The sequence below is a fragment of the Lycium ferocissimum genome, chromosome 6 (genome assembly GCF_029784015.1).
Source record: "Lycium ferocissimum isolate CSIRO_LF1 chromosome 6, AGI_CSIRO_Lferr_CH_V1, whole genome shotgun sequence".
NCBI lineage: Eukaryota > Viridiplantae > Streptophyta > Magnoliopsida > Solanales > Solanaceae > Lycium > Lycium ferocissimum.
This window is the reverse complement of record NC_081347.1, coordinates 44,961,083-44,986,860: the sequence shown is the minus strand read 5'-3', so window position 1 is coordinate 44,986,860 and position 25,778 is coordinate 44,961,083. Positions and strand designations below refer to the sequence as shown.

Genomic DNA, 25,778 nt, shown 5'->3' with positions numbered 1-25,778 from the left:
CCTGATTCAGTCGCCTTGGTTGATGAGCTCAGGTTTGCAAGTGCATCGACTTCTGTGTTCATTCCGCGAGGTATTTGTGTGGCCTTCCACTTTTTGAAATGAGATAGTAGAGTCATGATCCTGTTTAAGTATCATAGCATTCGCTCCCCTTTGGCTTCGTAGTGACCGAGGATCAGGTTGACGATTAGCTGGGAGTAGCTTTTTAACTCCACGTCTTCGGCTCTGAGTCCACGAGCCAATTCTAAACCTACAATCGCAGCCTCATACTCGGCCTCATTGTTAGTCAAAGATAAAAATCGCACGGCTTGCCTAACTATTGCCCCTGACGGTGTGATCAAGACAATCCTTAGCCCCATTCTTTTTTAATTTGCAGCCCCGTTCAAGTACAGGACCCATTCCCCGGAGGCAACCTCAGACGTCTGGATCGCTTCCTTCTTGGCGCGGGCATCATACCCAGACTGTAGGCAACCACGAAGTTGGCCAGTGCTTGCAACTTGATAGCAGTCTGGGGTCGGTAAGTTATGTCATACCCATATTTTGGTCGACCAGTTAGCCAGTCGGCCGAGAACTCAAGTTTGTGCAGGATTTTCCTCAGAGGGAAAATAGTCCCCACACATACTGGATGGCACTGAAACTATGGTCTAGTTGTTGGGCTACGACCACCAGGGCCAGGGCCAACTTTTCAAGATGCGGGTACCAGGCTTTAACCTCCGACAAAGCCTTGCTAATATAATAAATAGGGGATTGTGAAACTTTCTCCTCTCGAACCAAAACTGCACTTACCTCTATTTATGACACCGCCAGGTAGACCAGTAATGGTGGGTTGGGTAGATATCTCTTCAGATCCTTTAGGGTTACTGGCAATCCGGAGTCCACTCGAAGTCCTTCATCTTTTTCAGCACGCTAAAAAACTTATGGCAGCACTCTGAGGACCTCGATATGAACTACCCTAGAGAAACTATTCTTCCCGTCACCAACGACTGCGGCATTCTCGAGGATGTCGGTGTTGCTCGGTGCAATTACACCGACGTGGTTTTGGTTAGCGCCTCGATCTCTCTGTAGGACACCAGGAACCCGAGAAACTTTCTGGAACCTACTCCAAAGGCACATATTTTCGGATTTAGCTTCGGATTGTATCGACGGAGGATATCAAACGTCACCTGCAAATGCTTTAAGTGTTTCTCTATTTCCAGGGACTTAACAATTATGTCATCTAAATAAACTTCCACGGAATGACCCAACTGATGTCGGAACATTTGCTTAGTCAGTCTATGACAGGATGTCCTCGCATTTTTCAAACTAAATGGTATGACATTATAACAATAAGTCCCATGCTCCGTTATGAATGAAGTATTTTCCTGGTCTGCCGGGTCCAACCAAATTTGATCGAACCCTGAGAAAATGCCAGGAAGTTAAGCAACTCATGCCTGTCCATAGCGTCGATAGTTTTATCGAGGCGTGGCATGGGGTACAAGTCCCTTGAACATGCCTTTTATAGATCTTTGAGATCTAGACACATTTGAAAACTATCGGACTTTTTAGGAATAACCACCACGTCAGCCAGCCAGTCCAGGTACTTTACCATTCGGACTGCTCCTATCTTTAAGAGTCGAGCTACTTCCTGTTTGACGAACTAATTTTGTTCTGCTGACACCGGGTGTCTTTTTTACTTTATAGGTGGACAATCCGAGTTTATGCTTAGCTTGTGGGTGGCCAGCTCCGGAGGGACACCTGTGATATCTTTATAGGTGCTCTGATCGCTTCCTCACCATTAGAAGGGTGTTTGACGAGGGGCTATCCTCGGGCGTTTACAATTTTCTCCAAGTGTTCCGTCATCCCGCTCTGTGATGCCAAGATAGTAGCTAATGCTTTCTCGGTGGAGGATTCCTCTTCCCTATACATTCCATCCACCTTTGAGTGGAGTCGCTGCTTTTTTTTCCTGGGATAACGTTCCACGTAGTAAGTTCTATTGCTTTCCTTTGAGTGATCGAGGGAGAGCCCCTTTCTGGCAAGCTTTCCGCGAGTTTTTGATGAGGTGTGCACTGCCTCTTCTCGTTTTTCTTCCTTATCCAACTCCTAGTCGCTTCCTGCGTAAGTCACGCATCAGTGTGTTGGTAGCTTTGAGCGTGTCTCACTGGTCAAACCACCTGTGATCCGGTATTTGGTTGGGAACATCGTCCCTGGGTGTACCGCTGCTTGGTTCAACCATCGCTAGGGTTTAGCTAATAAAAAACTCGAGGGCCTTTATGAGAGTTTCGGTAACAAATCGGACAACACTTGTAACCGTCTATCCCTACGGGTAACGCGCCAACCGTTTTAGAAATGAATTAAGGGAATATCAGTTAAATTTTCGGTTTGATAGGGTTTAAGGACAAGTGGGCTGTATTCGATCCTTGAAACTCCAAAGGTCACTAAGATATGCAAAGCCACAAACTTAATGAAATAACAATAACAAAAATTGAAGCAACATAATCGTGTAATATTCAAAGCAATATTGTGTTCTTGAGGAAGGAGTTGAGAGAGAAAAAGGGTTGGGGTTACAAGTCTCAAAGATGTGATACCCTTCCTTCTTTCCGAATTTATTCTTATACAAGCCAAAATTAGACTTTTCAACCCAAAAGTACGAAAGAAGGGACGTTACGGTGGTACCAACGTTCATTCCTATTGTGGAGCTCGATTTGCTGTGGAACTCTGATCGAGGACAAGTATTAAGCTTCGGGGTTCTCTTGTGTACGTTTGGCCATTTGTCTTGGGGCACATATTTACCTTAGCTCATTTTCTAGATTGGACACCCGTCCCGACCGTAGTAGTTTACCATATGTCCATATCGCAGTCAACATCGAATATATATATATTAAAGACCCACCTGCCAATGGAACAAAGTAAAGCCAAGCAACAACCAAGAAAGACCAACAAGAAACAATTTGTTTGATTGCTAAGAAAGGAATCCAAATTCAACCCCAAAAAAAGACAAAATTCAACAACAACAAAATCTCATAGTACTAGATTATGATCACTTTGATCAAATGGATGAATTGAAACCTTCAATGAAATGATTAACCCCTTTAAACCCATCTTTGGATCTCAACCACAGATCCATCACAACAAATTCAACGCTTATGGACCCTTCTACTTCTCGCCCAGCTGTAGTTATTGACAATGGAACCGGGTATTTTACACTGCACTCCACCTGTTTGATCAAATTCATCAAAAACATTCTTGATACCAAAAGTTTTTTTTTTTCCCCTCTTATTTTCAGTGGAACTGGGTATTGTACATTACCATCAACCTGTTTGATAAAATGCCACAGTGACATTTGTTCTAAAAGTTTTTTTTTCTTTCTTATTTTCAATGGAACTGGGTATTTTACATTCCCATCCATCTGTTTGATAGAATTCTTCAATGACATTTTTGATTACAAAAGTTTGTTTTTTTGTCTTACTGGAATTGGGTATTATACATTACACCATCCACATGTTCCATAAAATGCCTCAAATAGATTTTTGATTTCTAAAAGTTTTCATTTATCTTCAATGGAACCGGGTATTGTAACATTGCACTCCACCTGTTTGATAAAATGCCTCAAATACATTCTTGGTTTGGAAAGTTTATTTTTTTTTTTTTTTTTTTTTTTTTTCTCTAATTTTCAGGTATACAAAAATGGGTTTTGCTGGGAATGTTGAGCCATCATTTATACTGCCTACAGTTGTTGCTTCTAATGAATCATTTGTCAATCAACCTCGAGCTTTAACTAAGAGCAACAACTGGTTAGCTCAGCATAGTGCAGGTGTTATGGCTGATCTTGATTTCTTTATTGGTGAAGAGGGTTTGAGTAGATCTAAATCTAGTAGTACTTATAATCTTAGTTATCCTATTAAACATGGACAAGTTGATAATTGGGATTCGATGGAGCGGTTTTGGCAGCAATGTATATTTAATTACCTGAGGTGTGACCCTGAGGATCATTATTTTTTGTTGACTGAAAGCCCTATGACTGCACCAGAGAACCGAGAATATACGGGTGAAATTATGTTTGAGACATTTAATGTTCCGGGGCTTTATATAGCTGTGCAGCCGGTTCTTGCTTTGGCAGCTGGGTACACAGCATCTAAGGTTGGTTGTCTATCTTTAAGAACTTTGTTGCGCGTTGTTTTGACAATTTTGATGATATATGGTGTTGGATATTTTCTGGTATTGATATTTTTATGATCTGAACCGAGGATCTATCAGAAACAACCTCTCTATCCCCACAAAGGTAGGGTAAGGTCTGCGTACATCCTACCCATCCATAGAGTCCACTTGTGGGATTACATTGGGTATGTTGTTGTTGTTGTATATTTTTATGATCTAATGATCCAATTTTGTAAACCTTGTTCAACAAACTTTTAGCTTTGTTTTGGCTAGAGCGTTAAGAGAAAAATAATTGTGTAATAAGTGATAGCTTGGATTTTTCAATAGTCCATTATTGCTTTACTTTTTGGCAATATTAGGACTAACTTCAGTGATGTTACTTCCGTTCATAAAAAGATTAAGATTGAACAAATTGACGTGCTTAGTGGAAAGCTTGTTATGTTTCTGAAATTCAGATTGTTGCCTAAGTTATGAGAGTGTGGAGTAGGAAAAAAGGGTGCCTCTCTCTTGTACAATTGCAATTTTGGGTTGGTGGTATAAAATTAGAGCAAACATTGGCAGCTATGATGTCACGGCTTCTGTTTGGAATATTGATGTTAGTGATATCCTTGTTGCCTTGGGGTTTTTTTTTTTGTGGGGGGGGGCGGGGGGGGGGGTGTCAAGGCTCTGAACTGTGTATGTAACCTACTCCCTTATAAGGTAATCTGCCTTGAAATATGCTAACCGTGTGTGTGCACTTTTTTTTTGGTGGGGGGATTTCACTGAACTTAAACTATCCAATTGTTAAGTGGGCAGCACCTTAACGCCTTTGTCGAGACTGGAAGGAAAATTTTGATGGGAACTTTGAAAAGATGAGTTGCATATGCTATTTTAGGGGTAGATTGGTCAATTTTGGAGAAAACGAACAAACAAGGCCCTAAGGAGGCAAAAAGAAGATTACTAAAATGATGAAGAGGAAGAAAATATAATAAAGGGATTGAGAGGAAAGAGTTTATGTGGTGGAGGAGAAGAAAGGAGGAAGGTAAAAAAAAAATGGAGCTACATGAGGATATGTGGCTGGTGTGATGGTGTTTGGCTGGAGCTTTGAGCTGTTTGGCAAGAGGGTCAAGAAAGGACCAAAAATGAAAAAGAAAGATGAAGGATGGAGATGAATGAGAAGAAGAGTTTTTAGTTGGAAGGTTAATTGTTTTTCTTGATAAGGTAAAATATAAAGATTAGAAAGTGTAAGGGGCATTCCGAGAAATTAAAGGACAAAACAAGAAGTTTCACGAATACTTTCAAGAACTTCAACATGGAGGATACGAGTTAAGATAGGATCTTGACCCTTAACTAATTACCTATGGACAATATGGCGTACAAAAATGGCTCAATTTTGATAGAGTAACAATCAAGAACCAAAGATGTCAAGAACATAAAAGACTATCTTTTCCCTCAAGGATCTATCACTTGCAAGACAAAAGAGTAAGGCTTTAAGAACGCATAAAGGGCAACCAAGCCTCTAAACTCAAGTTTATTACTTCCAAATCTCTTGCAAAAACTTGCCTAGTACAAGACTATTTATAGGAAGCTAGTGCACTTAATTTAGTCCTAAAAGAGTTCTACTCAAACAAGTTAACTAAATTGAGTCCTCAGCATTAGAAGGAGTACAATTTAAATCATCTTTTCTAAAGGAGTTTTGGTGATACGAACAACCAAAAAGGGAATACTTTTTGGCATAACACTTTGGCACCCTCCTGAACGTGACACCTTTTATTGAGTGCACACCTAAACCATCTTTGGTCTTAATTACCCCCTTATACTTGGCTATTCGGTAGCTTTCACCTTGGACATCCTCAGTCCAAGGAGGTGTGATGCACTTGTTGCCACGTGGATATTTTTGTCCATGTGACATTCTTAATAATAAAATATATACCTTTCTAAATTCATTAATTTTTTGGGTCATATCTTCAGGCAGAAATTTGTAAAAATATGTTTGGAACTCCATTATTTTTTTTTTTTGATGACATGGGAACCCGCAGCCGCTACCCTTCGGGTGCGCACAGGGTAAACCCAGCTCCTGTGCAATAGCTCGCAAACCACACAGGAGAGATAACCCGCACTAGGCAAGCCCTGTGCGACGAGCTCAACCCAGAAGGCAAATCCCATTATTTAGGATAGCTTTTTATTTGGCTACATATAATGGAGCTTCACCCAAATTTCTTTTTACATATGTGGCCCGAAAATGAAGAAATACATAGTTGAAACAAATCATCATTGCATCTAAAGATAAAATAAAAAGGAATACACAGTTAAAAATTCATCATTTTGGCTAAAATTATTTTTATAAAAATAATGGAGTTCTAGAATATTTTTTATAGAATTCGCCATAAAAACTTTTAGTTGAAATAAATAGTCAGGGCATCTAAAGATAAGTAAGAAAAATAGCAAGTTGAGGTAATATATGTGTGGTACATTAAAAAAAAGTAAGCAAAAGTACACAAGTGGAACAAATTAACCATTGTATATGACTGTGACAATTACCCGTTGGAAAATACTTCACTTGGAAACTGATTTATCGATTTTCATCAACCTCACGCACCTACAAGAGAGTTTATCCACTCTCTTTGCCATGTCAGCGTCTAGGAGGGTGAAAGCTACCAAATAGCCAAGTATAAGGGAGTAACTAGCACTAATGAGAGTTTAGGTGTACACCGAATAAAAGGTGTCAAGTTCAAGGGGGTCCTAAGATATTATGCCTATTCTTTTGATGGGTAGCAACCAAAAGGAATATAATGCTAATCATACTTAAAGAATATTAGTCAAACAAGCAGCTGAAATGATTACTATTTACTAGTCAAACAAGCAACCACAAGTATTACTAGTAAATAAGCAACCTGAGGATTACTAGTCAAACAAGCAACTATAAGGATTACTACTCAAATTCTAGGTCCTAGATAAAAAATAAAAGATTGCTTCAATTAGATTCCTTATAAATTTATCAAGTTGATCGTGAGTTAAGTCTTCTAGGGCTTGACTAAAATCTGTTCTTCGTGGGCCTCATTGGACTTGGCCGGTGGGCTTCTTCTAGGGCTTGACTAAAATCTATTGATGTTAGTGATGTCCTAAAGTTAGAGCAAACATTGGCAGCTATGACGTCACGGCTTTTGTTTGGAGCATTATCCAAAAAATGATGTTCACTATTAAAATAATTTGCCTTGAAATACGCTAATGGTGTGTGTGCACTTCTTTTGAAAATTTTCAAGCCAACCCCTGTCAGATAAAATTCTTTTTCAACGGTAAAGCTTTCCCACCATAAAGCTCACCAATTTCAGTTGAGGAAGATGCAAGTAAAACTCTACCCGCAGACAACCATAAAAACTCGTTACAGATTTTCAAAGCACAAAAAATGGAGGCTCAGTTTTTCTAAATACTTAGGATTTAGAGCTACATAAGATCTTTAACGATAAAGTGTATTTTACATTTTGAGAGGGAGAAAGGGGAAGCTAGAGGGTGAAAGGGAGATGAAGCAGAAATGGAGAAAGTTTTAGAATATGGGAAGAGGGAGGGAGAGATAAGAGAAATAAAAGCGAAATATTGAAGGTTGAGGGGTTCACCGATGAAGTTTTTGAGCAACCGTGAAACTCCTATTATCTGACGTGGGAGATGAAGTGGAAAAAGAAGTTGTGATTAGTTTTAAGAAAAAGGAAAAAAGGAGAAAAAAAAGGAGAAAGAAGTGAAAAAATAAATGGCATATGATGAGCCTCTGACATGGCGGAGTGTGTAGAACACTGTCCGTCACAAAATTGATTTTGTTTCTTCAAGAGGGTATTGAACTCACTTTTAACAAGAATAGGTGGATAAAAAGTCATCCGGAAATTTTTCCAATCATAATCTTTACTTTTTCAAATAGATGCTGTCATTGTTTTAGACAAAAACTGCATGCAAAGAGAAAGCTTCCCACTATATTGCAATTAGTATTGATGCTTGGTTTCTTTTACAAAGATTCTTTACTTTTTATAGAAATCTCGTCTGCGGGAAGTTTCCCTTTCAATCAATAGAACTACTGATTCTATCAAATGTAGAGAGAAAAAATTCCACAATTATGTCATATTAGAACTCCAAATCAACTTAGCAAGAATAATAAATGAATCCTTGAAGGCCACTGTCAAAGTAATCATTGTATGAAAGCCCTAGCAAGCTTATCTTGCATCTCGAGTTGAGTTGCCCTTCTTGATATCCCCCTCTCCCTTTTCTATTTCCCGTTAGTTCCTTTTTCTCTTGGATTAAATAATGGTAGATGGTTGGACTAGGAGATTGTGGTGTTTGGAAAGTTCTGTTGCTGTATTAGTTGGTTTGGCATGTCTCAAGAATTTATTAGGTAGCTGTATTTTTTGTGTTTCTCTGCTTTTCTTCTTTGTTGGTCTGAGTAGAGGTTACTAGGTCGAACTGGCTTACTTCAACTAGGAAAGGACACCTTGACTCTAGTGGTAGTTTGGAAGTGCGGTAAAGGTGATGTAGGAGTGAAGTGTTGGAGAAAAATAGGAAATACATATTTCCTCTTAGATGACACAGTTTGATCCCCCGTGAAAAAGTTGAGAGGTTAGATGTTACGCCCCAAATCTAGGGGTGGCTTGATCGACATCCGATGCCTTAAACCCTGTACCGAGCAACCAACTATCTCGTATCCATTAACTATATTCAAACACATAAGGGATACGGTTATCGTTGTATCATCAAACACTTGCATTGGGCACCTTGCGGTCCCTTACCATTACACATTTTTAAATATGACGCTTAATGACTCGGGCAAATAATGGCTCAACGGCCTCATTGTAAGTGAACTTGTCCCAACAAGGGATCAAACATTGATTCTACCCTCATGACATATACATCTGCCACGGTGTGCCAATAGAGCCTCTACGTGGCCTGAAGGATAGATAAACATGCGAGCCACATCCATCCTATGCAAAAGAATGAAGTGAAATACTTGCCACCACCAAATATGAAGTTGGGTAAAGGAAGTAAGGCCAAGCAGTTTGTCAGCTGGCTAGTCTCAGCTGCACTGTACTATAGTGTGGCCTGTGCATATGCCTTTTACCTTTTCCAAAAGTGCGTATATTCAGGGAATGTGACAAGCCTACAAACAGATTGGAGTCTTCTAGAGAACCAGAAATTGCATTTCGGAGAAATTAGTCACATAAGGTAGCATTCTGATTGTAATGGCGCCATTAATCATCATTTTTTTTTTTTTTCGGACAAGGTAACAGACAGTGTATATTAATCATCAGCACAAAGTGCTGGCATCCAAAAATTTACAGCATTGAATCTATCTCCAAAAGAGTAAAAACAAAGACAATCTCTAAATCCTATTTCATCTTATAAGACTCCTAGGATGTCTACAATAGAAACAACGCCATCTATATACTCAGAACTGCACCAATAACAAAAACTTAGAATGCAATTCATTTTGATCCTTTGCAACGAGCTACTATTGCCTTCAAAACACCTGGCATTCCTCTCCTTCCAAATGGTCCACCATATAACTGCTGGGACGATTCTCCATCTGTCTTTGTTTGTGTTGCCACTTCCCTTTTACTCCTCTGAAGCTGATAAACAGATTCCAGAGCTGGCTAACCACTTTACAATGAAGAAACAGATGGTTAATTGTCTCTGCATTTTGTTCACAAAAATAGCATCTTGAGCAAAGATCTGTGCCCCTCTTCTGGAGATCTCCTGAGTAAGAACAGCTTCTTTCACAACCAGCCAAGTGAAAACAGTCAATTTGTAAGGAATTTTGACTTTCCAGATAAGCTTCCATGGTAAGAAACTGATCTGAGATCCCATCTGATTCATGTCCTTATAGGCAGAGCTTACAGTAAAAACACCTTTACTGTAGCATTTCCATCTCAAGGTGTCTTCTCCTTCTTGCAACCCCTTGCACTGGTCAAGAATGCCATAAAAATTGGCCAATCTTTCCATCTCCCAATCTTGGCATTAATCTTCTATATGTCAAGTTCCATCCTTGAGTAGACCATACTTCATGTAGAGTCGATTCCCGCTGCTGATTCAAGATATAAATGTCAGGGAACAGTTGTTTGAGACGACCATTCCCTAACCAATTATCTTCCCAGAACAAAATCCTCCTGCCATCTTTCACATTAAAGCTTGTTGTTTCAAAAAAACCATGCCACAAGTTTCTGATTGATCTCCACAAACTAGTACCATATGGAGTATTCACTTCTTTTGTCTTCCAAAAACCATCCTTTTCATACTTGGCTTGAATCACAGTGCCCCATAAAGTTTGTTCTCCTTAGGAAGTCTCCAAATCCATTTCATCAGAAGACTTGTATTCTGCTTTCTCAGGTTTTTGATACCTAGACCTCCATACTTTTTGTCCAAGATTAAGGTTTCCCAGTTGACCAAATTATTACCTTTTTTCTCCTTGTTTCCATGCCACAGAAAATTCCTCCTAAGAGCATCAATTCTTTCCTCCACATTGACGGGAAGAGGAAATAGTGACATCAGGTATGTTGGTATAACATCTAACACAGAGTTGATCAGAACCAATCCACCACCCAGAGACAAATATTGAGATTTCCATCTGGTCAATATTTTCTCACATCTTTCCAGCACACTATTCCTTACATCTTTAGATTTGCTTTTGGCTCCCAAAGGCATTCCCAAATAAACAGTTGGAATCTTACTTATCTCTCCTTCTAAAGTTCCAGCCAATTGTTGAATCCTAGCCACCTCGTTAATTGGAAAAATCAAGCTTTTTCTCCGGTTAACGTGAAGACCTGAAGTGGCTTCAAAGAGGATAAGAATAATCCTCAAATACTTCAACCGACTATCCTCTGCATCACAGAAGATAAGAGTATCATCTGCATACTGAAGAGGTGTTACTTCCACTCTCTCATTCACATCCTTTGCTACATTGAAACCCCGTATCCACCCATTATTGTGGGCAGTTTTCACCATATTATTCAGTCCCTCCATCACCAGAATGAACAAGAAAGGTGATAATGGATCACCTTGTCTCAAGCCTCTTTGAGAAGGAAAAAAACCTTCAGGTGAACCATTTATCAAAACAGAGAACCTAACAGTGCTAATACAAAATTTCATCCATCTGATCCATTTCCCTCCAAACCCCATCTTCTGCATAATTCCAAACAAGAAATTCCACATGATCATATGCCTTCTTAATATCCAGTTTGCACATGATGCCTGGTGTTTTGTCTTTCATTCTGGAATCTATTCACTCATTGGCAATGAGAACAGCATCAGTGATTTGTCTCCCTCTCTAGAAAGCCATTTGTTGTGTATCTACTAGTTTGTGCATCACTTTCTTCAGTCTTTCTGTGAGGATCTTGGATATCAATTTATATATACTCCCAATTAAGCTGATAGGTCTGAAATCTCTCAGTTCCTTAGCTCCACTTTTTTTTGGAATGAGAGCTATATAAGTTGCATTGAAGCTCTTCTCAAAAACTTCCTGAGAGTGAAAGTTTTGCATAGTTGCCATCACATCATCCTTCAGAACCTCCCAACACTTGACAAAAAAAACCCATGATATATCCATCTGGACCTGGTGCTTTATCCACTGCACATGCCTTGAGACCATCCAAAACCTCTTTCTCCTCGAAAGGTTTCTGCAACTCCTGCTGCTCCTCTATATTGATAGTAGGACACTGGTTGATGTTGTAATAAGATCTCCAATTCTCAGATTCAGAGTACAACTTCTGATAAAAGGAAGTAATTTCCCTTTTGATGTCCTCTGACTCCACAATTTCTTCTCCTTCCACCATCAGCTTATCAATGTGATTATTCCTCTTGTGGGCATTAGCAATTCTCTGAAAGAACTTTGTGTTCTTATCACCTTGCTTAATCAACAAAGTTCTTGATCTTTGCCTCCATGCTATCTCTTCCTTTTTGGCATAATCTTCAAAATCCAGGAAAAGATTAGCTTTCTGGATTGCCTCTTCTTCAGTTAATGACTCTGCTCTGTTGGATGCTGTCAAAATCTGCAATTTTGCTCAATATCAGATTTTTATTCTTCTCCAGTTTCCCATATGTACTTGAGCTCCAGCCTTTCAATATCAGATTTTGTTCTTCTCCAGGTTCCCATGTGTACTTGAGCTCCAGTCTTTCAATATGGCCTTCAGAGCTTTTAGGTTGGTTGCTAAAATGTAATCAGGCCTTCCCACAAACTCAAAAGAAGCCGCCAATCGTTAACTTTTTCATTGAAGCCTTCAGTTTCCAACCACCATCCTTCAAATTTGAAATAAGACTGTGTGTTCCCAGCTGCCACTTTTAAGAACAAGTGGTGTGGTCAGAACAGATTCTGGGGAGCATCTCTTGCTTCACATTATTGAACATTTCCCCCACTCAGTGGAGTACATGATTCTGTCAATTCTGGAAGAAGCTTCCAAGTTGTTCCCTCTAGTCCAAGTGTAACTCCCCCCTTCTAGTTGAGGATCCATCAGCTCCATATCCTCAATAAGATCCGAGAATTCATTCATGTAAATAGAGGTTCTAGAGCAATTCTTCTTCTCTGAAGCATACCTGACAATATTGAAATCACCCTCTATCACCCATGGCCCTGTAAACAAGCTTCTAACAGCCCCTATTTCCCACCACACTTCTTGTCTTTCCAGGTTACAATTTGGTGCATATACCCCTGTCATGTGCCAGCTGAAATCACTGGTTCTTGACTTGAAGCAACAAGTCAAAGTGTAAGAACCAATTTCCAGTACTTCCCCTTCCCAACTTTTGTTATCCCACAACATCAACATGCCTCCCCTAGTGCCACTTGCCTCCAATTGCCCATATATGACTCCCCTGTTTCCCCACATCTGTTTAACTAAATCCCCAATGTCACCTTCTAGTTTAGTTTCTTGCAAACAAAGGACGTCTGTTCTCCATTCTTGAACTAAACTATTTATCACCCTCCTTTTGTCTCTGCAATTTAATCCCCTCACATTCCATGATATTATTTTGACATTCATCATAACCTCATAGAATTTCCTTCCCCCCTAGTTCTAGCCCCTGTGTTTTGAAATTTCATGCCTATTGCCAGTCCTTTTAATTCTTGTAAACCTTTGATTTTGGGAGTTTCCATGACCTTTGTGTCTGCTTCTTTATTCATTGATTGTCTCTTGCTATCTATCTTCTTAAACAGAGCAAAAGCTTCCTTTTTGTGGCCCTCAAATTCAACCCCGAACTTCTTGCTTAAACTGATTATAATTTGATTGACCCATGTTGATGCATCCATCTCCCCATCACTTTCCTCCTCTAAACATCGAGAATTCAGAGGCTCGGCATCCTGAATGTTCCATGCTGCATCATCGATACAATCGACTAATTGCGTGTCTTGTTGGTCTGCATCAATCTTTGTGCTCCTCCCTCTTCTATATTTGTCACTGCATCTTCAAAATCCTCCCCTTCTTCTGTACAAGTGCTTTTCATTATAATTGTTGGCTGAACTTCTTCTGGGATTCTTGAGGATAGTTCTCCAGAATTGCTGTCGAAGAAGACAGACTCTGTAATGTTTGCTTCTATTTCCAATAGCGTAGGATCTGACTGCGTATTGCACGTGACAATATTTAGTTGACAGTTAATGAGTTGGGCCTCAGTAAATAAAATGGGGCCTTTTTTTCTTCCTGCCCCTTTTGTTCTTGGGAAACTTACATAAACAGCTACCTTTTAACAGCTTCTAACAATTTATAGCTACTTTTCTATATTTACAAATCGTAGCTAGTTTTTGTTATATTTCTGTTGTATTTCGCGTTTTTGAAATACAGGGAAATACACGAAAATACAAAGTTCGGTTGAGTTCGCATTTTTGAAATACACTGAAATACAAAATCTGGCAGAGTCAAAATAGGCTGTATCTATGGAACAGGTTCTCTTCTTTCATTTTAAATGGTAAGTCAAATTAAATCAACCATGTATCACGCATAATCACAAGTTTCATAATAACCCACGTTTTTCTCTCCAAATTACTCCATTCCAAACTTTTAGAAATACTTCCAAATACAGAAAAATATACACTGGAATACAATGAAATATGATTGATTGTTTAAGAAATATAAAATTGTAGTATGCATATATACAATGGAATACAATGAAATATATCAAAAAATTGTTTCATAAATTAGAAATACATTGAAATATAACGAAATATACTGAAGCATTTTATCAAACACTTGGTGAGCATGAAGCTCCACAACTCTCATCGGAGGTGGAGTATGCGTTTAACCACCGGTGAACCACCGCTGCCACCGCGGAGGAGAAGTGGCTGTGTCGAAAAAGTAAAGAACAAACCAAAACGTCACTCCTTTTCTTCAGAAATTTGTAAATCAGAGAAACTTAAAAGTTTCAAAGGAATCTGATTTATAGTAACATCAACAGTGAAGAGTTGCCTCCATAACTAAATCGAGAAGGGGTACGAGCTCTTTAGTGTTATTCTTCAGAAATTCGACGAGGATTGCAGAGATTATGTGCTCTATGCCATCGAAGAGTTCTCCGTTACTAGTTCTTGTCATTCGACACTTCCACTGTCACAATCTTGAACAATTTTCCCATGAAGTAACTTGACATATTTGAAGGAATCAGGCAAGGGAAATAGATCTGACAGATCTGGGGGCAGGAGTGGGAACAGAGAGAGAGAAAGAGAAGGGTGAGGGAGAAATAAATTTGAGAGGTGAGAGAAAACCAATTTAAAAGTGAAACTTGTGAAATACAGGACACTAGTTATAATGTGTAATTTAAGAAAATATTTTAGTTATGAACAATAAATAAAATTAAAGGTAGTTATTATTCATAAATAGGTCTTAGAAGTAGCTATGACAAGTAAATTTTCCTTTGTTCTTTTAACAGAGATACATTTTTTTGCGCGGAGTGCCCTTCGTTTGGGGTGGTCTTTAAATTTTGCCCCTCATATTTGAAATCTTTAAAATTTGCCCTTCGGCTAACACCCATAGGTTCAGTTCGAACCCACGCGCCGTCAAAATTTTAAAAAAAAAAATTCGCAAGGCGAGTTTAAATTTCGCTATCTTGGATCCGCATACTTTTGTTAAGGAATTATCGAAAGTTATCACGGACCGGCGTATACTTATGCTTTATTAGCGGACTTGGCATAAGTATCTTAATCGGCGTAACTTTGATTCCTTCACAAAGTTATGCGGTAGTATCTTTTGGTGGGCGTAACGATAATTCCCGCGAGGGTATGCGGGTCCGAGCGCCAGTGCCCCGTTAAAAGTATGCCCCCGCGGCGCCAACTTTGTGAAGGAATTATCAAGATTATCTGGGACCGGCATACTTATGCCTTATGGGCTGCCAGCGTAAGTATCACCTGATCGGCATAACACATTAATTCCTTCAGCGAGATTATCTTGGTCGGCGTAAAAGTTACCCATTAAAAGTATGCCCCAGCGGCGTAACTTTGTGAAGGAATTATCAAAATTGTGGGACGACATGCTATACCAATGCTGCCCATAAGGCATGAGTATCTTGGTCAAGCGTAAAATGTGTAATTCCTTAACAAGTGTATCTTTAATTGGCGTAAGCGAAATTTAAACTGCATTGCGAATTTTTTAAATTTTGATTGTTAGCGTGGGTTGAACCCTTGAATCACATGGAGTGTTAAGCGAAAAGCAAAATTTAAACATTTCAAATATGAGGGGCAAAATTTAAAGACCACCCCAAAAGAAGGGCAATTCTGCGAATTGCCCACAGAGATATCCTTTTGGGCCGGACCCAGCCCAAAAAATTTACCAGATATCCCCCCCTCTACTGCACATGTCGCTGGGCCCACGCCAGCTGTATTAGAACAGAACGCTTGTGTCACAATGTCCACGTGCTTATGCTTCATTTTGTCAGCGTTAAAACCGCTGATTTTCTCTGTTTTGGGTTTCTTTGACCAGAGGTCTTTGTCCAGCGAACTCTCTTCTTCTCCGGCGACCACCCTTTTTTTTTTTGATTCACACCAGATCGGAATAAAAAAGATAAGACCATTATCGACTATCTTAACCTCTTTCGGAACTCCACCCCCAATCACCTTTGACTCTCAATCTTGCCCATTTCAAATGATTTTTCAGAGAGATCTCTTCCTCTTTTTCCAGCCATCCTCCACATTGATTTCCGATGGTTTTGAACATCTTCTCCATCCAAAAATGCAGCGGGTGGCCTACTGCTCTTATCCAAGTTGAGTTTTTTCGATGATTGCAGCAACCGGCTGTCGGGGACCACCATTCAAGATGAAGTTTCAGTAATCATCAATTTCCTCATACTGAAAGAGTCATCCTGGTTTAGGTTCATCTATTCCTCTATGCACTCCCAAGTATGTCAAACAGAATAGCTATAATGTCTTTTGTCAATGGCATGAACTGGTATCTTTCTCATGTCAAGGAAAATATCTTCATTCTTTTCTTTTCTAGTGGAAAATGGGAAAATAACTTTGAGCTATTCGGAGACTACTCTGTTGCGTGTCAACCTTTAGTATGTTCATTACTTGCTTGAGATAATATACTGTGTTTCCATTGTCTTCTTTGTGATCATAAGTGACTTGCATACCATTGTTCCATTGTTCTAGAAACTGAACTTCATAGTGGTGTCACAATTTGACATATCTTGTAATTTTTATACACTATTTCTTTAGTGTGAGATGACTGGAGTCGTAGTGGATATTGGAGATGGTGCTACCCATGTTGTACCTGTTGCTGAGGGTTATGTTATTGGGAGCAGCATTAAGTCAATTCCCGTTGCTGGGAAAGATGTTACTCTCTTCGTTCAGCAGCTCATGAAGGTATGTAGTTCTTGTTTCTTTATGACTTTAGTACAACACTTCCATAAAAATGGTTGAATAGAAATATGCATGTTCACTACTTTCCCTCGACTGTTATTGATTTATCGGGGTCGGATGAATCACATAGGTTTGTGATATCCTGAATTTTGTGTCTCAATGTTATTGGTACTAGAAATCCTTTGAAGTCCCTACTTTCCTAAGATGAAGACGTAGGAATCGACTGTATATATAACCTTTACAAGTACTCAGATTCTTTATTTGATAGAATGAGGAACCATCTCCTCTAGCACACATTCCTCTGGTTCAAATGAGTATACTCGTAGTAGCAATACCTAGTTTCAACTATTTCATATTACATTGGGACGGAACTGGTCATAGTTTTTGTCCTCCCCTTTTCTTGCCTTGGACCTCCTTTGAAACCAAATGACTCATGTGAAATTCTTTACTGGAAAATGGAACTGATGCCTTGCATCTTGATCACAATCATTATCCAGTAGGGTTATATATATTTTACTTTTTTTTTTATTTGCTTCTGGTTGCTGATATTCACAACCATTATGGACAATCAAGATTGGGTGCCACATTTAGGTCCGAAAGATTGCTTTTTAAATCGTTGTACGAAGCATTGTGCCCGAGATTTGTAGTATCCATTTCTATTGCATAAAGACCTTTCTGTAACTAAAATATCTTCTTCTGAATACTTCTATCGCTAAGTTTCTTAATGCCTGTTTATTTTAGGAAACAAAACAAACGGCAGCTGTTGTTATTGTTCGGTGTGTTGTGTTTTGCCTTAATTATTAAGTGAGCAAAATCAAACAAGCATTTATAGTTTTTATTTTTTCAAGAGCAGTTCCCCCCTGAAAACAGAAAACAGCGAAAAAAATACTTAAGACACTCACAAAGCAAATTTCTCAAAACCAATCCATGTTCCCTCCCGTTCCAACCCCACCCCCAAACCCAAAAAACAGAAGGAAAGAAACGAAACAAATACTAACTGTTCTCTAGTACATGCGCCACCTAAAGAAGATTATTTTATGAGTTTTGTTTAGTAAACATTCTGGAGGTTAATTAAGATTAGATAATTAATGATTTTGTTCCTCCAATGACTTGTCATGCACAAGTTTTATTCTCCATTGCTCAGATCAATTAGTACCAGATGTCCATAACCTGTGGGAAATCTAAAAGTAATGATTGCTTAGTAGGGTAGCCACAACTCAGACATGAGCATGTTGGGTGTGTGATATCTCTCAGTTTCTAAGCTGGTATCTCATTGTTTAATCAAGCTTCGAAAGATTACAACTTATTTTGATTATTCAATGCAGGAAAGGGGCGAACATGTTCCAGCAGAAGATTCCTTTGAAATAGCACGAAAAGTGAAGGAAATGCATTGCTACACTTGTTCTGACATTGTGAAGGTATTATCTATTTGTATGAGTATATGCAAAAGGAGTAAAAAGGAATAAGTTGAAAGAGTTGATAAAACAAAGGTTTGAAGTTTTTTCTGATAATCCATCCAGTGTCGCTTGTTCTTCCATTTAGTTCTCAAACTTCAGTGTCTGTTCGACATTTTTGTGAATTAGGGCAAGCTAATTATGCCATGATTTAAACTCAGAATCTCTGTTTGCATCTGAGGCTGGAGGTTACAACTGATTTTTACTTGTAATAGGTCCTTATTGTAAAATGATTTCAGGAGTTCAATAAGCATGATAAAGAACCAGGGAAGTACATCAAGCACTGGAGAGGTACAAAACCGAAGACAGGAGCACCTTATTCATGTGATGTTGGCTATGAGCGATTTCTTGGTCCTGAGGTCTGCTTTATCCTCTAGCTTCAAGTTTTGAATCTCTTAAGCTATAAAGTTTTGCTTTCAATGTGCTTGTTAGCTTACTGGAGTAGAGGTTACAAGATGCGTCAATGAATTGGTATTGTCTCCTTCATGTTTTACCAAATCTCTCCTGAAGTGTCCAGACACGTACAGCTCAAACCCTGCTCTGCTTTTTCTGCATGGAGTAGCTTTTTTGCTAAACCATTTTTTAGTGAAAATACCCAAGTTAATTGAAGAAATCAAGATAGCATCCATGTTCATTTAACTTTTAGGGAACGCCTCTTGACCCAGCTTACTGGTCTGATGCTCGAGTCATGCTGGACGATAGTCTGGGAACCACTATGGGTGTGGTAGAAATTAAAAAAAAAAGAAAAAGAAAAAGAAAAAGGAGCTTTGAACCTAAATCAACGTAGAGCTGGATAAGATAGGAATTTTTTGATGGTGATTAGCTTCAGATGCTTTATTCATAAGTTGGCTTTATGAATTGTGTTCGCAGGTTTTCTTCAGTCCTGAGATTTATAGTAGTGATTTTACGACCCCTTTACCTGAGGTGATTGACAAATGTATTCAGTCTGCGCCAATAGACACAAGAAGAGCTTTATATAAGGTAATTTTGTGATTCCGCCAAACTGTTCTTTAGTGATTCAGTTATTATGATCAACAAAACTGTTCCTTGTATCTTGAATGTATGAACCCCTTTTTCTATGTAACAACAACACCATACCCTTTTCGATGTGAGTTTGATATGTTGTGCACTCGTTGAAATTCAGAATATTGTTCTCTCTGGAGGGTCAACCATGTTCAAAGACTTCCATAGAAGATTGCAGCGAGATCTCAAGAAGATTGTGGATGACCGTATTCTTGCATCAGATACTCGGTTAGGTGGAAATGTCAAAGTAAGTGTTCGTCCCTTCCATTTCTCACCTGAATTTTAGGGGAAGAATAAATATTTTCTCTGATATATCAATGATGCTTGACTGCTGGAATTCAAACTCAGGCACATCCAGTTGAAGTGAATGTGGTCAGTAATCCTATCCAGAGATATGCAGTTTGGTTTGGAGGTTCTGTACTAGCTTCAACTCCGGAATTTTTTGCGGTATGTTTATACTTCTTGTTTCTATTTTATCTGATTGTAGTTAATTACTGCAAATGAAGTTAATCCTTGTAAATATTTACTGGTTTATGCATTGCGTCCAAACAGGAAAATCTAAATCTCTTTTTTTTTTTTATTATCATTTTTTTTTATGTTAGGCTTGCCATACAAAGGCAGAATATGAGGAATATGGAGCTAGCATTTGCCGGACAAACCCTGTATTTAAGGGAATGTATTGATATTGAACAGACTCAAACTGATGATTGTAAAGGCATTTATTGTCAAGATGTTCACATCTTAACAGCCCGATCCATCCGTCCTTGGTGCACAGCTTCAAGCTGAAATCCTACATTGCAGGGCCTTCAGTTAATGTTAACCGATTGGAGGCAGTGTAGGATGGACCTGTAACAGAATGGGTCTTGTTCTTTTCTCCATGAGCAGCGCATGAGTTCTGGCGTTGCAGGAAATAGGCTTTCATCGGCTGGATTGGTTGGCACTTCCATTTTGCAGATGGTTTCAAAGATCAGTTAGAGAAAATTTACTGAGCTGAATGTTATTTTCTGTGTGTTCAGCTCAGTCTAGGGATTTACCAGTTTTTGTAAGAGAGCAGCATAATAAGCTTCAAACAGATTCAGGTTTTTTTTTAATGATTAAATGACTGATTAGAGTAGTATTAGTGCTCTATGTCAAAGAATCATGTAGAAGTTTGTTTTCTCTGTAGATGCATTCTGAACATTAAAGCTATACCTGTATATCTTGTTTACAGCTGGACCTTCCTTCTTTTTCTAGGAATAGTATTGTATCCAAGTTATTTTGTCTGGTGCAATTTAATCTGCATCTGTTTGGTCACAGCTTTTGTAAATCGTTTATTGTGATTACTCTTAGCTTGGGTAGGTATTGATGAAATGAAAATAATTTCAGTTTGGGTTTTCCGTAAACAGCTAAAAGGAATATTGCTTTGTTAGTTGTTACAGAGGTTTGATAAAAGGTTTTTCGTTTTCTCCGTCTTCTTTATTAATGTATTTGTGTATTTGATCATTGTTTTGACAATTTGATTGAATGGGAAGTGTTCTCTTTGAAAAAAAGATAACCTTGGAAGAAACAGCAATGGGAAGTGTTCTCTTTGAAAAAAAGATAACCTTGGAAGAAACAGCGTCCTTCTCTCCCTCTTTAGCAGACACATCAGTCCTTGTTAAGAAATATTGTATAATCTAGGAAAAAGCAAATTTCTGACCCCGTTGGATTAATAGTTTATTAGTTTTCAATGTACTAATTGAAGATACGCAAAGAAAATGCTTGTCTGGTCTATGCTATTAAAGGAAAAATTGTCTAGCTTTAATCTCAATCCAAGCTAGTAGTTACACATTTTGTGCGTTGGATGGCCACTTCCCAGATTGCTGATGTTGAACTGGCCATCATTTCAGAAGTAATTATTGCATCTAGCCACTTCATAAGAAGTTGGACACAAATATCCCTAAATTGAACACGGCAAACCTATGTTCTTCTTCTTATTCTTCTTCACTTCTTTCTTTACCCTAAACTAAATAAAGAAGAGATAATTACACCCTATGTTAATTAGGGCAACAATACTATCAAAATTGATCCATTTTTTTAAATCTTACAAAAAATGACCCACTCCCCCCTCCTTCTCCCCCTCTCTCTCCACCCACTCCCTCCTTCTTCCTATTTCTTCTTCCATCACACAAATTACTACTCCCTCTGTTTCAATTTATTTGAACCTATTTTCTTTTTAGTCCGTGCCAAAATGAATGACCTCTTTCCTAATTTTGAAACAAATTCACTTTATGAATGATTTACAATACACACAAATTTTCAAGGCTTATTTTGAACCACAAGTTTCAAAAATCTTTTCTCTTTCTTAAATGTCGCGCAATCAAATGTGTTCATATAAATTGAAACGGAGGGAGTATCTTTTTAAGCTATTAGTACTAATTAACATAAATTCAAATTCCAACATTAAAATGGATGAGCCAGTCAAAGCATTGAAGAGCTAATCCGCATTTCTCTCTTACTGCATTTAACTATTAACTAGATCACTATTCTTTCAATATAATGTGGGCATCGTACAATAATTATAATTCACAACATCAAAGTTTATAATTAGAGATACAATTTAATTTCAATCTTTACTTTCTAATGAAATACACAAATATTAGCAACAATACTTGGAGTAATTCATTTTTTTAAATACAAGCCAAGTACATGACAAAGCTCAATTTTGATATTTATAGAGTTCGAATTTGTCTTTAATTTGATTTGAGGATTTTGAATTTTTTTAATAGAATTTGTTGTTTGAAGCTAAAAATATTATCCGTTGATTTAACATGAACAAGAAGCAGAAACTCCATAGGCGGCCATTGTTGAAGCTCGAAGCTTCAAAGTTTGAAATTGGGTTTCCATAAATAAACTCCATTTTAAGTGGGTATTGTTGCAAAAGATCGGGTACGTATTGAGGAACCTAAATCTGAAATTTAGGGTGACGTGGTGTAGCTTTTGAGGCCTTTTGGATGGATTTGGTGCTTGGCTCCAAGGAAGAAGACAAAGTTAGTTTTTGTATAATATTGTATATGGGTTATAATATTGTATAATATTGTATATGGGCATATGGGTGTATATGTGGTTATAATATTGTATATGAGTGTTTATGTATATATGCGTATAAATATGTATACACCTTTAAACACCTATATACATTATGCAGTTGTCTTTTGTATATAAGTGTATAGTACTGTATAAAAGTGTTTTTGGGTTAAAGCTTTGCAATGTAAGTTTTGGGCTATTTTTTTGCAAAGTAAGTGAGCAAATTGTACATTTATGAAATTTCCCCAATAAAGAATCGTTCAGCTTAAACTTATAAAGATTTGAACTTCATCAATTGTTCATGGGTATTGAAATTCCAGAAAATTTTCACATTTAAATTATGAAAAGTTTGAACCCATGAATCATTCTTGAAGTTTGAACTTATACGGGTTTGGACTCCATGAATCGTTCATGGAGTTGGAACGTATGGATTTTTTCCTTGAGTTCGTCGTTTTACAGCTAAGAACTAAAGAAAATAGTCCTTGAATTTGTGGTATTACAATTTGTAACGACCCGTTTTGGTCGTTACCGTGATTATTCCGTTTTTGCTCTCGTTGAACCGTTCCTGAGTCTCTTTAGAACTATTTGGACCTGAGGAGATAGTTGGCATGACTTCCTAGGCATCGTTTTGGGCTTTAGAATGTTCTCTAGAAAAATTTGGTTTTAAGCGAAAACTATTTGACCAGGAGTTGACTTTTGGGTAAACGGACTTTTTTCGAAAATTCATCTATTCCGATAGGTCCGGATGACCATTTGTGATTGATTGGTGGTTTGGCTCGGGTTCCTAACGCACTGAATAAGGTTTTGGGACTTGGGTTGGAAAATTGATATTTAGGCCGTCGGGAGTTGACTTGGTCAATGAAGCCTCCGTTGAAAATTTCGAGGCCACGAGTACGTTCGTAGTGCATTTTTATGTATATCTACATACTTTGTTTGTGTGTTTTGGGTCTCGGATGGTAATCAAATTTCGGAGTTGAATTCGTGAAAGTTGAACTGTTTTCTGGTTATTGGTGTCCGCCGCAGTGGCACCAGGACCGCTGTAGCGGCACCGCTGAGGCGGTGAGGTGACCGCTACAGCGGTGTAGTGAGATCTTGTGCAGGACCGCCGTAGCGGTTTGCATACCGCTGGGCCGGTACCGCCGTAATGCAGATCGTTGCCGCCGGGAGCGGCGTAACTTTAGCAAAGGTGCCTTATATTTATAAAAACCCTAGACACTTAGTCATTACTCTCATTTCGTTCTAAGAGCTGCTAGAGAGGCGAACTGAAGGGTTTTCTACCTATTTCTCCACTAAGATAAGGTTCTTGGCTCCATAATCAGTTAGCTTCATCTCCTAATCCTTATTCTAACCATAGAATCCTTAGAATCAAAGGAGGGTTTATGGGATTCTTCATGAAAGAGTTCTAAAAACGAATTTACTTCCTATACTGTGATTAATGATGTTAATATTGTTGTTTATGCTAGATAATGTCATATCTAGACTTGTTAATCATTAATCTTCTATTCTAGAGTTGATTTTCATGAATTAAAGTTAGGGTTCTTAGACCCAAATTTGGGGGTTTTCATATTAGTGATGATTTTGAGAATTAATTGAGTATTCCTATGATTAAAGTAATGGGTTTTGACCTTTTAGTATTAAATTTAGTATTTTGGTCATAAAATTCCCATTTTTCCCTTGAGACACGTTTTTCCTAAATTAAGGGTTGAAATTTAACCCGAATAGAAAGTAGCCAATATGGGTATCATTATTCATGGTTTCTTACATAGAATTCATATGTGATAGAGTTTGATTATTTGGAGACGCTTCGAAAGAAAAGGCAACGTGTGGGTTCATGGCACCTATTCGGCTGCCAGGTAGGTTATTGCTTCCCTTTTCGGTAGACGCCGGTTAGTTTCCCATATTCGTGTATTAGAAGGAACGAAGAATGCATGTATAGGAATTGGAGATTTGGGATGGAATCTTAGGATGTATTGTTGTGTGATTTGTGTGTTCGCCAGGGCACTGGTAGGACTTTAGGATGTTTGGTGTGGTTTCTTAAATATTAGTGGATTTTATGTGACTTGGGAGTAGCGGGTGATACCTATTTTATGTGTCTAATGATGAGAATTCCCGTAATATGTGATTATTTGTGTTATGCCATCAATAGTGAATCTAGTTGATAAATGGAAGGATAAAATGCACCAACGATTGTGACTGAGTTCTAGATTGAGTTGTGATGAATGATTGTGAGTGTAGGGTGAGATTTCTTGCTCTAAGCTAATAGGCTGATTTAGGGAAGTGGTAATAATATATATCGATTTGATTAACCTGTTGTGTGTTGGGACTAGCCACCCTATTGTGTTGTGATTGATTTTTCTATTGTGTCGGCTTGACGCCATGAGTTGTTGATAAATACTGAGTTTTGTTATCATCTAGATTACGATATTGTTGGCATATCCACTGTTGGTATTTGTGATTCGGTTATATTATTGGCATGCCCATTGTTGGTATTTGTGGTTTCGGATACATTGTTGTCGTACCCACTGTTGGTATTTGTGATTCGGTTATATTATTGGCATACTGTCACGACCCAACCGGAGGGCCATGATGGGCACCTGGAGCTAACCCACCCATATCTAGGTGAGCCACATGGCCTACTCATGATTTCTATACATCAATAATACTAATCTTATTGGGCAATGACACATTTATATCATCGTCAATAACTATGCCCATATCCATATACGCAAGCCGGCGAGGCTAACAAAATCATATACAAAATATGAGCCGACAAGGCTAAAAGACATCTACTATACATGAGCGTCTCTGAGCCTAAGAAGAGTATGAAACTTCATCATAAGGACGGGACAGACCCCGCCATACCCATATATACAAAAGAATAATACCTAAAAGTCAGCAGCCTCAATCAAATGGGCTCCTCTATGCAGTTCCGAACAAGGCCGGTCTATGGGTCAAGTCTATCTCCCTGTCCACCTGCGGTCATGACACATCGTCCACAAACAAAAGGACGTCAGTATGAATAATGTACTGAGTATGTAAAGTATGATCAACATCATAATAGAAATGTAAGAAATAACATAAGATAGAGAGGCTAGAGATAATGAAGCCATTTATGCCACTAGCATTGTTCATCGTGTTTACTTATCCCACTTTCTAATGGGAACCTTCCATTTCATACATTTATACTCATGGTAGCAGTATCATACCCGACCATGAGGTTCTGTCTTACATACCCCTCATGATAAGGTTTTTTTATCCGGCCCTACCAAGGGTCAAAATTACGATAACAAAGGGGGCGGATGTAAAACGTACCGTTAGTCGGCTTTGTATTCATACTTTTAAAA

The 25,778-nt window shown here is 38.4% G+C and overlaps 1 protein-coding gene across 3 annotated transcripts; it reads left to right on the top strand.

Moving 5' to 3' along the window:
* The first annotated feature begins 2,497 nt into the window (after positions 1 to 2,497).
* Positions 2,498 to 20,682, top strand: LOC132059716 (actin-related protein 3-like). 3 transcript variants are annotated; one of them, XM_059452450.1, is made up of 9 exons: positions 2,500 to 3,169; positions 3,651 to 4,113; positions 16,769 to 16,915; positions 18,238 to 18,330; positions 18,606 to 18,725; positions 19,237 to 19,347; positions 19,511 to 19,636; positions 19,738 to 19,836; positions 19,992 to 20,682. In XM_059452450.1, exons 1-9 carry the CDS (start codon positions 3,120 to 3,122, stop codon positions 20,070 to 20,072), a joined length of 1,290 nt encoding a protein of 429 aa, XP_059308433.1. In that variant the 5' UTR covers positions 2,500 to 3,119; the 3' UTR covers positions 20,073 to 20,682. The 3 variants fall into 3 exon arrangements, with proteins under 3 accessions (XP_059308435.1, XP_059308433.1, XP_059308434.1); XM_059452451.1 differs by lacking the exon at positions 2,500 to 3,169 and adding an exon at positions 3,421 to 3,543; XM_059452452.1 differs by lacking the exon at positions 16,769 to 16,915 and having other exon boundaries at positions 2,498 to 3,169.
* The last annotated feature ends 5,096 nt before the right edge of the window (positions 20,683 to 25,778 follow it).

Excerpts from the sequence above, each read along its gene's own strand:
- LOC132059716 (XM_059452450.1), top strand. The coding sequence starts at position 3,120 with ATGGACCCTTCTACTTCTCGCCCAGCTGTAGTTATTGACAATGGAACC. Across the intron at positions 18,726-19,236 it reads AGCGATTTCTTGGTCCTGAG|GTTTTCTTCAGTCCTGAGAT; the intron begins GTCTGCTTTATC and ends TTGTGTTCGCAG. Across the intron at positions 19,837-19,991 it reads CAACTCCGGAATTTTTTGCG|GCTTGCCATACAAAGGCAGA; the intron begins GTATGTTTATAC and ends TTTTTATGTTAG.